Source organism: Sceloporus occidentalis, unplaced genomic scaffold (assembly GCF_023333645.1).
Source record: "Sceloporus occidentalis isolate IW3139 unplaced genomic scaffold, rSceOcc1.0.p SCAF_22, whole genome shotgun sequence".
In the NCBI taxonomy this organism is placed as follows: Eukaryota; Metazoa; Chordata; class Lepidosauria; order Squamata; family Phrynosomatidae; genus Sceloporus; species Sceloporus occidentalis.
This window is the reverse complement of record NW_028317002.1, coordinates 10,661,632-10,679,268: the sequence shown is the minus strand read 5'-3', so window position 1 is coordinate 10,679,268 and position 17,637 is coordinate 10,661,632. Positions and strand designations below refer to the sequence as shown.

At 40.0% G+C, this 17,637-nt stretch overlaps 1 protein-coding gene across 1 annotated transcript; it reads left to right on the top strand.

The window, feature by feature from the left end:
* The first annotated feature begins 1,215 nt into the window (after nt 1-1,215).
* LOC149301013 (histone-binding protein RBBP7) lies at nt 1,216-12,156 on the top strand. The gene is made up of 12 exons (XM_089484560.1): nt 1,216-1,231; nt 3,083-3,227; nt 3,580-3,725; nt 5,730-5,903; nt 6,448-6,563; nt 6,987-7,147; nt 7,305-7,431; nt 8,156-8,233; nt 8,314-8,390; nt 11,616-11,673; nt 11,843-11,953; nt 12,088-12,156. Exons 1-12 carry the CDS (start codon nt 1,216-1,218, stop codon nt 12,154-12,156), a joined length of 1,278 nt encoding a protein of 425 aa, XP_089340686.1.
* The last annotated feature ends 5,481 nt before the right edge of the window (nt 12,157-17,637 follow it).

Sequence of the window (17,637 nt, the reverse complement as noted above, 5' to 3'; positions counted from 1 at the left end):
TTTAGGGGCAGTTATGCTTAATGAGGTGTTTAGGGTTAATTTGGGGGCAGTTATGCTTAATGGGTCTTTAGTGTTAATTTAGGGGCAGTTATGCTTAATGAGGTGTTTAGGGTTAATTTGGGGTCAGTTATGCTTAATGGGGTTTTTAGTGTTAATTTAGGGGCATTTATGCTTAATGAGGTGTTTAGGGTTAATTTGGGGGCAGTTATGCTTAATGGGGTGTTTAGGGTTAATTTGGGGGCAGTTATGCTTAATGGGGTCTTTAGTGTTAATTTGGGGGCAGTTATGCTTAACGGGGTGTTTAGGGTTAATTTAGGGGCAGTTATGCTTAATGGGGTGTTTAGGGTTAATTTGGGGGCAGTTATGGTTAATAGGGTGTTAAGGGTTAATTTTAGGGGCAGTCATGGTTGATGGGGTGTTAAGGGTTAATTTTAGGGCAGTCATGGTTGATGGGGTGTTTAGGGTTAATTTAATGGTGAGGGTTAATTTAATTAATTTAATAAAGTTAGCTTAAGGTGCAGTTGCAGGTAAAGGGGAATGTAAATCCTGGGGGCAGTGATTATGAATGTATTATTTATAACAGTATGGTGACATTCTCTGAATGATTAGAATGCCAATGATCCGGATCACTGTAAGATTCGGATCCCTGTAAGATCCGAATCTTTGAACGACTCTCTGCCTTCATTGACATCACTGGAGGCAGGGGGGAGGATTCATAATGAAAGGGGCGGGGCCAATCGTTAGTGTGCCTGCACGGAGTTACTGGAAAACAGTAACTCCGTGCAGACACACTGAGTGATCCGAAGATCCGGATCATGAATCGGATCATTTCAGTGAACGAATCGAAATGATCCGATTCACTTTAATGATCCGAACTTCCCATCACTACTTCAAATATGTCTTCCATTGCCGTTATCTCCCGCAGTAGAAATGCAGCGCGCGCTTTCCTCTTCGTCTTCCTAATTGGCTACGCTTTCCTCGTGTTTTACGTTTCTACGTGATGGAGGCGTGGTCGGCCATACGCGAAGCAGCGTGATAGTGTTAGAAGTAGGTCTGTAAGTTTGGCGGGTGATTCCGTGTCTGCGTCAGCGGAGGGCTTTCTTTCCACTCTGTCATTTTCACGCGGGAAACTGTTGAAGAGACCGGCGAAGAAGGGCACGGGGAGTCCTGTGCCACCGCTACACGGGCTGTTGCTGCTTTACGTGAACAGAGAACATGGCGAATAAAGAGAGTAAGCATGGGCCTGGCGGGCTTACCAGCCTGTGTTGCTGAGGGGGGTGACTAAGTATTCAGCACGGCTTGGTTGGTGTACTGGTTGCATTTACGTTTTCTGAGGGAGCTTCAGAGCGCAGGTTACTGTGTGTGTTTACTTAGCAAGGGACGCTGTTTACCCGCCAGCATCTCGGCGCTCGGTCTGTTCAGGCCTCCCAATGTTTCACCTCTCCTTGCATCGCAGGATGCATTGTTTACCATTCGAGTATCCCCGCTCTTTTCCAGCCTGCGCTTTATTATTATTAACCTCGCATTATTCTTGCAATCGGTGCATTGTTCGGATAAAAACCTATGAAGCGGTCCAAACGCATGTTAAAGACATCAATCGGTAGAAATGGTGCTGGGAAGGCCCATTTTTTTTTGTGTTCGGTTTTCATTCTTAGTCCTTTAGCTTTGAACAGCATGCTAAGTCTGTTTTTAGTATGATCTTTTGTAGGCCTGTTCACTTTAATCTTAGGAAAGTACTCGTATTCATAAAAAAAAAATAAATTACACTGTTCAAATGAAAGTTGATGCTGCATAATGGATAAAACTTGATCCCATATTCAATCCCAGCATCACCACTTAATAAAATACCATGCACGCCCGAAAATATAGGTTTTGCATGATGTATCCAGCGATTGTCTGTATTGTCATGATAAACGTGATCTGTATAATTTGCCTACTGTTTTTATGTGGTGCATTTCTTATAATTACCACAAATGTCATGTCTAAATAAATGCGATTGTATGCATTGTTTGCGGGCTTGACTTTAGCACCAGTGTGTTCAACGTTTGTTTGATGGAAGTGTATACAAAGTTTCAAACTGTTTAAGACTCTAAGCAGTATTATTGTATTAAGAAGTTTCCATAGATCCTGATAAACTTGGATTCAAGCTAAAAAGTGATGGTAAACTGAGCAGAACCTTCTGAAATGCCAATGCTGGGCATTAAATCCCTACTTCCATACAAAAGTCCTTGGAACAGGCATTGAATAAAATCCATTAACTAAATTTTACTAGAATATGTATCAAAGCTTTTCTATTCATTCATGGGTACAAGACTTAAATTAACTGTGGCATTCCTGCCACTCCTTCACCCTGCATTCAGGCATGAATGACATAAATAACCACCCTGATTCTTCAGAACATTCAATGCAATTGAGGTTCTAACGGATTCATATAAATCCTGTATGTGCTGTTCGTGTGTTATGTCTACTTCATTCAAAAGCTTGGTAATTCTTCATTCATCCTGCATTCCGTCATGAATGATATCGACACCCCGATTCAAAACTGTCCACTAAGCCACGGAGATTCCTATACTAATAACAAAATCAATGAGCAGCACTAGTTTCTTCAATTGGTTCACTCGTACCCTGCAGATGCTAGCAAATTATGAATTAAAAGAATGGTAAATAAACCTGACACGCATTTCGTCAAGTAGTTTTTGCTTCATCTGGGGAAGAAAACACCAATGATCTGGTTCTACTGAACATGTGTATACGTTCCGAGGTGTGAATCATTTCAGGGGTGGGGCTTTGCAATGATGTGCTGCCCTAGTAACGCTACTCATTCGAAGGAAAACATTGTGGGGTTGGGTTTTAGTGGCAACGTATCCAATTTACAGTCAAAATTCATGCCTGAATGCAAGACAAATGAGTTGCCGGAATTGTACTCTTATATCCATTAATGGACATACTAGTAAAAGCTAAGTTTTATTTAATTCCCGATTCGATATGCTAAATGTCTACATTTATAATGATGTACTTTTGTTTCCGGCAACAGTTTGTGTACTGAACTATACCATTATCTGCCTCACATAATTGTCTCTAGTGTTTGAAGATACTGTGGAGGAGCGAGTCATTAACGAAGAATATAAAATATGGAAAAAGAACACACCGTTCCTGTATGACCTGGTAATGACCCATGCTCTGGAGTGGCCAAGTCTTACTGTACAGTGGCTGCCAGATGTAACTAGGTAATAGACCTAGCACTATAAGGTGCATATACATGTTTGTGTTTGGTTTGTTTTTTCTAATGGTATATTCGGTAGAGAACAGCGGTTACATACTGTCTTTAATTTTTGTTGCCATGTTACAAAAGATTTAAAAAAAAACAAACTTTTTTTTATTTGCAAAGCCTTTCATCTGGAAGATAGTATCTGACATGATTCAGACAAGTAGTTTCTCGTGATATACTGTTACACAACAATTTGAATTGCTTCCCTGTATTCTAATAACATTTAAATGTGTTTACTCTAAACTTTAAATAGTACTATTCGTGTTTTGTAGTCATTTTGAGTTTTGTTTTTTCCTTGTCTCATTCTACAGACCTGAAGGAAAGGACTATGCGTTGCATTGGCTGGTGCTTGGCACTCACACATCAGATGAACAGAATCACCTTGTAGTGGCACGTGTCCAGATTCCCAATGATGATGCACAGTTTGATGCATCTCATTATGATAGCGAGAAAGGAGGTAGGAGCAGATACTTTCTTTTTTGGTCCTGGGCATAATTAGTCAGATTAATGCCATTCTACACAACAATGCAATGGATGACACCTGGCCTCAGTGCCTGCCTTTATTCTTTTAAAATATTGGAATAATAACTATCCGATATTAATAACTTATGCATATTTCTGAAGATGTTTATTGATAGGGTTAGTAAAAAAAAAAAAAAGAAGATAGAATCTGAGCCAGTGGAAAGCAAGTTTTCATACATGGACACAGATGTGAGTCATTGCAACTTATTGTGTTCGTCACGCAGCTGGCTTCCCCCTCAGAGGCAGATAAATTATGATTGTACCTATTGTCAGGCTACATTGTGTAATGCATGTCTACTGGAATAATTGAGTGGTCCAAAGTTGTTGGTGTATACTGTGGCCTAGAGAAAGTTCTTTATCAAGAAAGCTTTGTAAAAAATTGCTTCATATTCTTTGTATACATATCTCCTCCAAAGGATCTGTCTCGTTGACTTAAGACATGTACGGTAAGGCTTCAGTGTGTTTGTCCTAAAGAGCGGGCTAATATAATTGAGCTAGAACATATACATGATAAATATGCGTCTATCAAAAACATGTGAAAACTAGCATTGTTTTTTAAAAAAAATTTTTTTTAATCCTAGTTATTTTCTATTAAACACAATTCATTGGCATTAATCCAGTGGTCACTATGCTAACATCATGCCCAAGTATACTTAAATCATTAGCTGTGTAACCAATGTATATCTAAATCCATCTCATATTTACTACTTGACTATAATTTAACCATTTAGCAACAATTGACGTGCCTGGCATGTCATGAATTTAAACTGCTGTAGTTTACGGCGCTTAGGGGGGTGATCAACGATCGCTTTCTAAGCTTAAACGATGTTGCTGAAATGCCTGGTAGTGAGGCATTCACCGAAAACCCACCCCAGATCTTGCTTCACGCAAGATGGTGGCGCCCTTTAATAAATGCATTTCCAAGAGGGTCTCTCTACACCTCAGATCTTGCTTCATGCAAGATGGCGGCGCCCTTTAATAAATGCATTTCCAAGAGGGTCTCTCTACACCTCAGATCTTGCTTCACGCAAGATGGCGGCACCCTTTAATAAATGAATAAAAAATGGTTAAACAATTTGATTAATATGTAAAAATAGTTCTCTATTAATGTCACCACCAGGGGGACCATACAGTTCCAACAAAGTGTAAAAAAAAAAAAAAAAAGTGTGTAAATTGAGCAAGTCCTAAAGTTAGCTCTATCTTCACAAAAATTCTTGCATAGGAGTTAAAATACTGGCATGTTAAATGTACATGGTGTCTAGTTTTCAAAAATGTATTTGATGGGGTAAATTGAATTGGCTCGGCTCAATGATCTACAAATAGGACATGGGCACAGACTGACAATGTCCAAAAAAAACCAAAAGATCACCATGCAAAAGTGGCCTCTTACCTCCCAAACTCCCAATTAACCCGAAAAACCCATGCACGTATCACTGTACTCGGGAGATGTTGCTGAACACATATTGGGGTGTTTCACAGTAACATATACCAGATGCTGTAAATTCACACCTAAAGTAGAATGTGTGTGAAGAAAAAAAACACACAAATACTATGATAAAGGCTGGTGGTAAAATGTGTACTTGGAGTTAAAATACCCTGAGGTGTCTAGTTCTCAATTGGCCCCCTTAAAAAAATAGGACATAGGGGCAGAATTTTCATCATGTAAAAATGGTGTCTAAAGAATACTTACTATGTAACAATATATAACTTGTGTGGGTTCAGTAAACGGGAAAGAAGAAAATTACAGCTAAACACGAGCACCGCGGAGATGTTAGAATAGCCATTGTCACGAAGGGTACAAAAACTAAAATCGACAGGATGCAACTAATACAAACGTAACGTTTCCAAGCTTAGTCTGAGAGTGATGGAAATAAGGTATATATTTGAATGTGTATAATTTACGTAAGATCTCCTGAAACTACTTGTAATCTTGTTTCAGAGTTCGGCGGCTTTGGTTCAGTTAGTGGCAAGATTGAAACAGAAATCAAAATAAACCACGAGGGTGAGGTGAACCGTGCTCGGTATATGCCCCAGAATCCATGTATCATTGCAACAAAAACGCCTTCATCTGACGTGCTGGTCTTTGATTATACTAAGCATCCCTCAAAGCCAGGTGAGTGTAAACCATTGTGACCCCTCAGAGTGCTTCTGAGCTTGCCAGAAATCCTTTTGTCTGAACGGATATCTTGCTTGCTAAAGCCTCGAGTACTGCTACTGATTTCAGACATCAGTGGAGCGACACTGGCAATGCACAGGGGGAGGCACACGGAAGCATCAATGTTTCTTGTTTTATTTGTTTTTCATACAGGTTGAACAATGCATATTAAAGTACTTTAATATGCATTCTTTAATGGATATGCTGCATAAGGCATGGAACTGTCCCTTGAAATTTTTAGACCTGGGTTAAGTTGGCATGCTTGTTGACAAAATCACAAAACAGCTATTGTATGCATTCATTTAGCACACAAGGCTTTGTTTTCTTAAGAATTTTCTACTCCAAAGTACTTGTCTCTTTAGCACAGTTTAAGAATGCATAGGGGGGGGGGGGTGGAGAGCAACTGTAGGGTAGGTCCATTGTTAACCTACCGTCAAATTATTTTTTATAAACCTTGTGTGTCAACTTAATGTAAAATTAATAGTTGAGCTTTGTCTTTTAGACCCCAGTGGTGAGTGTAACCCTGATCTTCGGCTGAGAGGTCACCAGAAGGAAGGCTACGGTCTATCATGGAATTCAAACCTCAGTGGACATCTGCTCAGTGCTTCAGATGATCATGTAAGTAATGTCAGCAATACAAGTTATCCCCCCCCCCTTTGTATCGGAATATGTTCTTTGTGAAACAACCTCGTTACTTGTATTTAACTGCCAAGTGATTTTAGCCAGAACAGCAGCCTACTTTAAAAATTACTTTAGTGATTAAATTATATCCATAATCTGTTTGATTATGTATAATAGTGTGTGCCTGGAGATAATCTTAATCATATGTTTTTACCACTAACCTATTTTAAACACTTTATTGATTTTGGGCATTATAAAATGTTAATGTTTTTCATAGGGCAGCTGTAACATTCTTTGAACATTTAACAGGTCTTTTCCACACTTTTTTCGTTTTAAGGAATTTTATGGATGAGATTTCTAGAAATGTTTAATTCACCCACAATTTGTGTTCCCCCCCCCCCTTTGTTTTCCCTCCTGCAGACAGTTTGCTTATGGGATATTAGTGCTGGACCAAAAGAAGGCAAAATAATTGATGCAAAAGCCATCTTTACTGGCCATTCAGCAGTTGTTGAGGATGTGGCTTGGCACCTTTTGCATGAGTCCCTGTTTGGATCTGTTGCGGATGATCAGAAGCTCATGATGTGAGTGTATTGTGGTCTACAAGTCCAAACTTTCTGAAGTACATTTTTAAGCCTCACGTTGATATAGATATATAGATATAGATGTATATGGAGTAATCATAACCTATGAGCCTGTTAACTAATTTCAACTAAATAACTGCTACCTTGCTTTCAATAGATGGGACACAAGATCAAATACCACATCTAAGCCCAGCCATTCAGTGGATGCGCATACTGCAGAGGTCAACTGTTTGTCCTTTAATCCATACAGTGAATTCATTTTGGCGACCGGTTCTGCTGACAAGGTTTTTATTTTTACTCTTGCATGGACACAACAACTTGTGAACTTCCTTTCTTTTGGCACACTTAAGTTAAATGTTGTGCATATTTGTTTCCAGGCTTCCACAAATGTTTGTAATGTGTGAGTAATATGTATAAATGGGTCCAATAAATTGCGGTTTATAACTTGAAGGGCAGGCTGTACTCCCTTTTTAATAGAAGGGGGGCCGTCATATCTTTGAATACTGTGCCATTGTGTTCAGCAGTGCTGCACAATGGGTAATTGGGTCAAGATGTATACAACTCATTAACTATAGTGTGAAATAACATGGTAATCTCACTAAATTAAGTTGTGCGTTCTAATTATGGAAGCCAAAGCACAGTTTTTGATAAAGTTTGCATCTCTTTTGGCCTATTGCCTGTAGATTTGTAAGAAACTTGGACATATTGGAAACTGTTAAACGCACCAAGTCCAATTGTATGGTGCCATCAGTAACAGTGTGGTGACCATGTAATGTTATGGAAAGACTAGTAGGGAATTGAAACACTTTCCTGTAGAGATTCGCAATGCTCTTCAATGCATGCCTTTAAAGATTTGAGATGAGATGGCAGTCCTGTATAATTTAGGCTCTGTGCACGAAATGGGTTTCTATAGTTTAGAGTGCCTGTACTTTCTGTATTAAAATGACACTGAAACTCATATTGGGTGTTTTTTGTTTTGATTATTGCTGTCTTTGTTCCCCCTTCAAGACTGTAGCATTGTGGGATCTCAGGAACTTAAAACTGAAGCTGCATTCTTTTGAATCCCATAAAGATGAAATTTTTCAGGTGAGTAAAAGTCTCATTGTGCTGTCACTCAGAGTATAGAGATTCAATATTTTCCTTAATAGATGTCTCCTTTCTCAAAGGTTCATTGGTCACCTCACAATGAAACTATTCTGGCTTCCAGTGGCACGGATCGCAGACTTAATGTTTGGGATTTGAGGTGAGCTCTACTTGGTTTTAAATTGAAGTAATTGCCTTTGTCCATTTGAAGCACAGTAGGCTGAAGCGCCATGCATGCTAGAATATCTAACACGGTAAGTATTTGGGTGTGGATCTAGTACTGCGGTGTCTTGTTTGTGTTTCCGTAATGTCTTGGTGAAAAGATTAATGTACAGCTATTGATACAGTTTTTAGAACTATTCTGTTTGCCAGAAGACTATATATAAGGACCACAAACCTTAGGGCTTGAAGGAGTTTTAGTGGAAGAAGCAGTTAATGGCTTGATCCTGGTTGTCTTTAGGATCAATCATTATTTTTGTATTTATTCATGTGATCGCTGTGAATCAATCGTAATCGCATGCAATAAATCGCAGTCTGTGTCTTGTGAACACTCTAAATTCTCCCTCACCCACTGATCAATTTGATCTTGTCAAGTGAGAAGAGACACTGTCCCAGAAAACTTTCTATTTCTGTGTACTTTTAAATTGTTTACGGTACATAAAGGGTTATGTCTCAAAAGCAAGTCCTAGTTAATAAATTATATTTATATTTCACCTTTCTTGCACTTTTGTTTAACCCCTTCGTGACACAGGCTGATTTTACTTTTTGTACCCTTCGTGACAATGGCCGTTTTAACATTTCTGCGCTGCTCGTGTTTAGCTGTAATTTTCTTCTTTCCCGTTTACTGAACCCACACACATTAGATATTGTTTTTTTCAGGACAAGAAGGGCTTTCTTTAGATGACATTGTTTTGATTGTATCGTATTATTTACTATTAAAAAAAGTATAAAATATGGTGAAAAATTTAGAAAAAAATGACTTTCTAACTTTTAGTTGAAAAATCTTTTACTCATCTATAAAAGGTAATAAAAAAACCTGCTAAATAGATTCTACTATTTGTCCTGAGTTTAGAAATACCCAATGTTTTTATGTTTTTTTGCTTTTTTCTGCACGTTATGGAGCAATAAGTACAGGTACCGTTTTGCTATTTCAAAGCCATTTTTTCCAAATCTGGTAATTCTTCCCCCCATGTGCCATTTCGGGTATCTTTGAAGCCGGCCAATGCAATTTACCCCATCAAGTCATATATTTTTGAAAACTAGACAGCCCAGGGTATTCCAAATGCTGGTATTTTAACCCTTTCCAAGCACTTATTCTACCATCAGCCTTTGTCAAACTTTATGGTAGTAATTTTTTTGCATTTGTTTTTTCACACACATTTTACTTTAGGTATAAATAAACAGGTTCTGGTATATGTCACTATCAAAAAACACCCCAATATGTGTTTAGCAACATCTCCTGAGTACAGCGATACCTCACATGAATGATTTTGCCTGGCTGTTTGGGGGCAAAAGGGCCACATTTGGGGCATGCACATTTTTCAATGTTGCACTTTGGCATTTGGGGATCCACTGCCCATGCCCTATTTGGTACATCTTTGAGCCGGGCCATTTCAGTGTGCCCAATAAAGCTATATATTTTTGAAAACTAGACACCCCAGGGTATTTCAAATGCTAGTATTTTAACTCTTTCCATGCACCATATCTACCACCAGTCTTTGTCAAACTTTGTGATAGTCATTTTTTTCCATTTGTTTTGTCACACACATTTTACTTCAGGTATGAATTAAAAAGTTCTCGTATATGTCACTATCACAAAACACCCCAATATGTGTTCAGCAACATCTCCTGAGCGCAGTGATACCCCACATGAATGATTTTGCCTGGCTGTTCGGGGGCAAAAGAGCCACATTTGGGGCATGCACATTTTTCAATGTTGAACTTTGGCATTTGGGGATCCACTGCCCGTGCCCTATTTGGTACATCTTTGAGCCGGGCCATTTCAGTATGCCCAACAAAACCATATATTTTTGAAAACTAGACACCCCAGGGTATTTTAAATGCTGGTATTTTAACTCTTTGCATGCACACATTTTACCACCAGCATTTTTTTAAAGTTTGCAGTAGTATTTTTGTGTGTGTATTTTTCCCACACACACCTACTTTATGTATGAATTTACAGCTCCTGGTATATGCCGCTGTCACACGACACCCCAACATGTGTTCAGCAACATCTCCTGAGTACAGTGATACCCCACATGCATGGGTTTGTCATTTTTGGGGGGAACTAAAAGGCCACATTTGGTACGTGTGCATTTTCTAATTGGAAATTAGATGTGTGGCCATCCTTCCCCCCGTGTTAATTGGGACCTTGTTGAACCCGGCCAATTCAATTTACCCCATCAAATCATAAATTTTTTAAAAGTAGACACCCCATGGGCATTTAATATGCCAGTATTTTAACTCTTTCCATGCGAGAATTGTTTTAAGCTAATATTTTAGGACTTGCTCACAAAAATATATTTTTTATATATATATTTTTTTTTTTGCCTTTTTTTTTTTTTTAATTTTTTTAACATTTTTTTTCAACTTGAAGGTTCCCCTGATAGTGACATCAGTGGGAAATTATTTTTACATTTTACTGTTTTTTTACTATTTTTTTTCTAATTATTATTAATTTTTTATTTTTTATTTTTTTCTAATCACACTGTGATTAGAAAGCTGAGCTCCATTGACTTGCATGGTTGAATGCAGTACCTATATTCAACCTGCAAGTGGAGCCAGAGTTCTCTAGAGGGTCTGGAGACCGTCTAGCGAACTTTTTAGACTTTATTGTTTCTTTATTGAATTTTCCCGGACCGCCGCCATCTTGCAGATGGCGAAGATCACCGGCAGCTGCGGCTGTGACCGCTCTCCGGAGCGGTCACAGCCCATCCAAAGGTAAGTGGTGTCGCTGGATGCCTCCTGATCGAGGCATTCCAGCGACACCATTTAAGTTTAGGAGGCGATCGTTGATCGCCTCCTAAACGCTTTTAAAACGGGCGTCCGCCGCCATACAAAGTATGGCGGATGTTGACGCCCCGGGGAGGGGCCAGAGATGGCCCCTTTGTGCCGATAATGGCGTTGCTGAATGCCTCGAGGTCGAGGCATTACAGCAACGCCGTTTCGGTGCAGAAAGCGAAAATAGATCGCTTTCTGCACCCGTTTAATGACGTGCCGGTCCTGGCACGTCATTTGTCGTTATCGACATGAATTTCCGTGACGTGCCCGGACCGGCAATTGTCATCAAGGGGTTAAACACCCCATAGGCAGTTTTAAAAAAGCACTAGTCCCAGAAAACATTAAAGGAGTTACAATCTAACTGCAAGGACTTTTTTTCTTCCAGTAAAATTGGTGAAGAGCAGTCAGCAGAAGATGCTGAGGATGGGCCTCCTGAGCTACTGGTATGTTGACACACAAGTCCAGAAGTTAACAGCTTTACGTAGACTGCTTATGAATGGAATTTTAATGTGATGGACGCTGGGCTGTAATGCATACAGAGCTGTCTGCAAGTTACAGTACACATTAATATACTTGATCCTCACTATTACTATACTCTTTTCTCTCCTGTAGTTTATCCATGGAGGTCACACAGCAAAAATATCAGATTTCAGTTGGAACCCTAATGAACCATGGGTTATTTGTTCTGTATCTGAAGATAACATAATGCAGATTTGGCAGATGGTGAGTAGAACTGACATACAGATCAGCTACTTTTATTGAACCAACATGTCACAAAAGAGGAGGTTGTTGGCTTACATCAGCTGTTCTCTGGGTCCTCTTAGTTATTTTTAATTCTTTTAAATCTTTTTCTGCAGGCTGAAAATATATATAATGATGAAGAACCTGATGTACAGCCCTCTGAACTAGAAGCACAAGGATCATAATTTTTTTTTTGGTTTTAAAGAAATACCAAATTGTGAAATGGTTATTTCTGTAAGTTATGTTTGGTTAAAATGACTAAAACATGTCTTCACAATATTTTTCATGTATATTGTGTCCATATTTGTGTCTTATGAATTGGCTGGTGGAATAAAATATATATAAACTTTTCTATTCTTACAGTCCTATGAAATGCCAATGTCACAGCGCAGTGGAATAAAGTTACATTCTTATTAATCTTAGATTGTGAGTGGAACATGTGGAAATGTTGTAGAGGCCGCAGCTACTTTGCTGGGAAGATTAGCGGTGGAGGTAGTCCTTTTGTTGTCCAGGGCAGTGAAACTTCATTGTCCCAGCATAGGTGTCCTGGTAAGCAGGCATGCTTGCCTGAATGCATCCTCTGCAAGGGAAAGAGTCAAATGTTTGAGATTATGCAGAATCCGCTGTCATCCATTAAAGTACATATGATGGCTGGAGTGTACGTATATAGAGAATCTGCAGTAAGGTGATATGGTGCCGCTTGCAGTGATGTCCTCTCCCCCTATTAGAGAATCAGGAGCTCTTTACTGCCCTCAGTTCAAGTTGCCGGGTTATGTCCACGGAGATGTGGATGAAGAAAGAGGAAGGATTGAAGCTGCATAAGTGGTAGAGAAACTTTAGAGAATGAGAGCAACAAATATGGGGGGGTGCCTGGCCTTGTTTTCAGAATGCACAAGTCTACTGGCTACTCTTAAACACCTGCAGATCACCTTCTCACTACTCCAACAATTAGGATGGCTGGTGAACTGGGCACCTGCCAGGGAAAGGTAGAAATTAGATTAATATGTCAGATTTGAAGCTAGATGACCTACCTTCCCAATTGCGTATGACCGCATCAAGTTACGCTGTCCCTGTTGTGTAGGAGACAACTTCAGTATTTCATACTGTCCCAATGGGATGGGACAGACATCACACAATTTAGTCAGATTACTTCTCTGGATTGGTGGTTAGACCAGAACAGACTTACCTCGAAGAAAGACTGGCTGACGCCTGCACCTTTGGCCATGACCATGGATGCTGCCAGTTAAGATTGGGGTGCTAATTTTACAGATCAACCAATTCACGACTTGGTAGAAAGAAACAAATCTCATCTCCAGCAAACCACTTAGAATTTTTGGCAGGAGAAAAGGCCCTAATCTTTTGGCAGCATCTCCTTTCAAACACAGCAGTTCAAATTTGGTCAGATAACAGGTTGGTAGCCTACATAAAGAAAGGAACAAGAAGTCAAGAACTTCTAAGTGTACCACCAGTATGTAATTGGGCAGAAAGGTGGTAAGTCTCTTTCAGCCCTACTTATCACGGGAGATTTGAATGTGCAGGGTATTAGGTGGAATTTCCAGTGGGGAAAATCATCAGACAGTGCTTCAGTCCTCATTGCATCAGATTGGCTTCCGTGGATTTGGTACTCCAGATCGATTCAGCTATGTGTGGGGCTACCAGTTCATCTCCCTTTGAGAAGCGACCTCTTATCTCAGGGATCCATATGCCATGCCAAATCCGACCATACTAAAACTAACAGCTTGCATATTGAAAGCAGGATCCTGAGAAAAAAAGGGGGTTCTCAGAATATTTTACTGCATGATAGGGAGTTGGTGACATAACTAAGATTCTTAAGATCTGAAAAACCTCTTTATGCCGAAGAGTGAGTGGGTTGCAGGCCCGGTCATCAAAGGAACTCCCCCCACCCCCCCCCCGAGTAGTCCTCCCCATGCCTCCAGAATTTGCACCTAAGATAAATTGTGCTTTTCACAGAAAACAAGATATTACGCTCCCTACCTTCTTTATTAGCCCCTAGTAATCAGGATGCTCCATGCCCTAGATCTTAAAAGATGTTTATCCTATACCTTTCCAGAACAGAACTGCAGGGTTTATCTCGGAACCTCTTCGTGTTCCGCTCAGACCAAGGGCCTCTGCACAACTAAAAGATCTTTTGCCCTTTTGGATTATTGAGGCTGCTAGAATGGCAAGACATCACCCCTGAGGCTCAGGGCACATTCCACCAGGGCTATGGCAACATCTTGGGTAGAGATGCATTTAGTTTAATCAGAGATTTGTAGGGCAGCCACGTGAAAAAATCTTAACACGTTCGCCAAGCATTACCATTTGGATGACTTGGCAATGAAATAACTTTCTTTTGGTACCAGGTTTCTTATGGCAGCATAAGGTGAGTTTTCTCTGAGTTTTGTTGATGCCTTAGTATGGTTCTCTCAACCTATTTTCTGTTGTATATCTCATGTAATGTGCTACCAAGAAACAGATTCTACTCAACGAGAATTCTCTTTTCCTTGCTATTACGTTGGTGGCACAGTTTTTCTCCCCTCCCCTCCACTTTACGTACTTGTAATTTTTGCAGCATAAGGCATACCTTAGTCTTCCGTTTTTACTCACTGAGGAGCCCTTATGGGAAGGGGCTTTGTACTTTTGTACCTGCCTACCTCACATAATGTGCCACCAGGGTAATATGTATAAGTGTATGCGAGAACGAATGTCTGTGAGAATGAATGTGTATAAGTGTCTGAGAATCAATGTGTAATTGTAGGTATGAGGGAATGTGGTTGAGTATGTGTATTATGCATATTAGCATGTGTGCAAGAGTGTAAGGAGCAAAGAAGGCACATAGATGTTTGAGCACAATGGTGGCACAAGTAAGATGTTTAGGGTGAATAGTGGCACAGACAAGCTGTTTGAGGGCAATGATGCCATAGGCACAATGGAGGTTAAGACACTGAAATGCTGCTTAGGAAGGGTGGCACTGTGGGGCATGTTGAGGCAATTTTTGCATTGGGCTCTGTGGTTTCTAGTTATGCCCCTGCAGCTGGCGGTGGTTATGGAAACTAGCCAAAAGTGAATATTTGGGTTCTATGCACCATAAAACAAAGTGACTTATTAAAGCTTATGCATAGGAGCAACTGTCATTCCTCTTTGTTAAAGTGGTGTATTGTGGACCCCCTTTTTAAAGTAGATTGTTTTGTTAATATTGTATGCTTAACATGCAGCTTTTCATGGATCAATTGAGGACCTATTAATGCTTTGCCTGCAGCTCAGAAAAGAAAGCAGCACATGTTAACACGTACTTCAGAACACACATCCCTGAACATTGACGTAGTTTTACATCTATCGGCATGCAAGGTTTTGTGAGTAAAGTCAAGCCTGGACAGACATGTTAAACTTCCATTGACCATTCAAATTCCTTGTGAAAAGACCCCACAGAAACTTGGGTACAGTTCTTATTGCATCTGATTCCATGTCCCTTTTAAAAATGATTAAGGTTTCCCACTATATAAGCTGCACATAACTGAAAAGGCGGAAACGACTTAGAATTAATGGAGTTGGGCTATCAGAATAGAGGGACAGAGAAGATGGGAAGGTCGGCCTATAAAGACTTAACCTAATGTAGTAATAGCAAAACCCTATACTGCAAGCACGGTCATCACGATGCTTACTAGGCTGCCTAAACATTTCTGGGTTTTCCACAACAACCTGATATCCCAACGTGTATCATTGCGCTTTTCTTTTTCCACCAATTACAGCTTTAATTGCATTTAGGGATATTAAGGTTATGTACTAATTAACACAGATATGGAATGTATGAAGCACGTTAATATGTTATCCACTTGCTTTTTGCACACCCAAAAGAGATACAAGTATTGAAATGGACCTTGGTAAGGGAAGCAATAGCTGCCAGCAATCCAAACACAAAAAAGCCCATGAAACAAAGTATTCGAATTTATCTTCTCAGTTTACCCAACTTTCCTGCCCGTTTCTCAGCCTCTACTTATCCTTTGAAACACTGGACAGGACCGCCATCAGAAATCTTAGGGCCAGGCCCGGACTGGGACATAAAATAGGCCCGGGCATTTAAGACTGAACAGCCCATTTTTATTTATTTATTGTTAAAGCCCACCCTTCATGTACCATCTTTGCATTTCCCCAAATCACTTAAACATTCATGATAGACACAAACACTTACTCACTCATTCACACAAATCATTAACACATATTCATTAATGCAGTCTCACAAATCATTCAAGCAATTCATCCACAAATTGTTTTCATTCATTCTCATATGCATTCACACTACCCCCTCACCCCATCTACCCCTCCCCTTATTATCTGCCCCTTCTCACTATGTACCCCCTCTCACTATCTATCCCCTCTCCCCCTTCTCACTGCACCCCCTCCCTCACCCTACTTACCTTGTTGCCGGAGTAAGCAGCAACTGCTGCTTACTTTATTTAACATGGAGGATGCAGCTCCATCAGCCCCTACGTCAATCCGGCCCTGGGACACCTGGCCCACCGGGCAAATGCCCGGTGTCCCCGATGGCCAGTCCGGGCCTGCTTAGGGCCCAGTGCAGGTGAAGAGCCCAGGCCCCCATGCCAATCCCATCATCCACCTATCCCATAGCCTAAGGGGCAGTATTTCTTTGGGGTGCCCCAGTGTTGTTCACTAAATTATTTACATACACACATTTATGGGGGGGGGGGGGGAGGAACAAAAAACTTTGCCTTAGAAAGGTTAAATATCCAACCAGTGTTATGTATAAAAGGAATGGGAGAGGGGGGTTATACATTTTTAATAGTTTTTCATTTTTGTCACCTGAAGTGGTGCGTACACACACACACGAATAGTCCAGTGACCTGTGCTTATTTAGGTTATGATCTGCTGTATTGCAGTACAGGTGTGGGCTAAGTAAGAAACTTATTTGGAAAAGTATTTGCCCTTGTAGGATATCATTTTGGATAATTTATACATTTATTTCGGTCAGAACATTTTGTAGATGGTAGTGGTGTAATGTGGGTGTCAGATTAAAGCAAGCAAGTCTACGTTTGTTCTCTTTTACATCAGAAAGGTTAAAGGTTTGTTGAATGGCCTTGTTAGAATCCAGACGTAAAACTCTCGTCGGGGCAAGACCTGAAACAAGCAGCTTCCTGCTAAAAACCCACAAGTTAAAACCATTCTGTGAGAGCAAGTGGGCCAATAGTGCTGTGGGGGACTGATCACAGGAAGACTACAGGAAGAGTGTGATTGCTGCTAAACATGAATCTATGGAGCAATTTTTTTATATGGGCAATGATTTTGGTTGAAGCTCTTATAATCTTTAGTTCCCAAAAAATGCAATGGAAAAAAAATTAGACAGGGACAAATGACTTTATAACATGTAAAAAATGCCCGATATGCTCAAATAAGACAGGTGCAGTTATAGAATCTGTAATATAAATTTGACACACAAATGGTTTCATTGTTGGAGTTACCTTTTCCCTGACTAATAACTTTCCTGTTCTCCAATTACAGTCACATTTTAGAGAAATTATGGTCCATATAATTATATAGTAAATTACTACATTTACTATAGACATGCACATGGGAAACACCTTATAAACATATATGTAGCGTGATTCCAGCAAGGCTAGCCAAGGCTTGACCAGTTTTAAGTTTAGAATAAA

What these genes read in the sequence shown, in the direction of transcription:
- LOC149301013 (XM_089484560.1), top strand. An exon ending in TGGCTGCCAGATGTAACTAG is followed by an intron (nt 3,228 to 3,579) that starts GTAATAGACCTA and finishes CTCATTCTACAG; the next exon opens with ACCTGAAGGAAAGGACTATG. An exon ending in ATGGGCCTCCTGAGCTACTG is followed by an intron (nt 11,674 to 11,842) that starts GTATGTTGACAC and finishes TCTCTCCTGTAG; the next exon opens with TTTATCCATGGAGGTCACAC.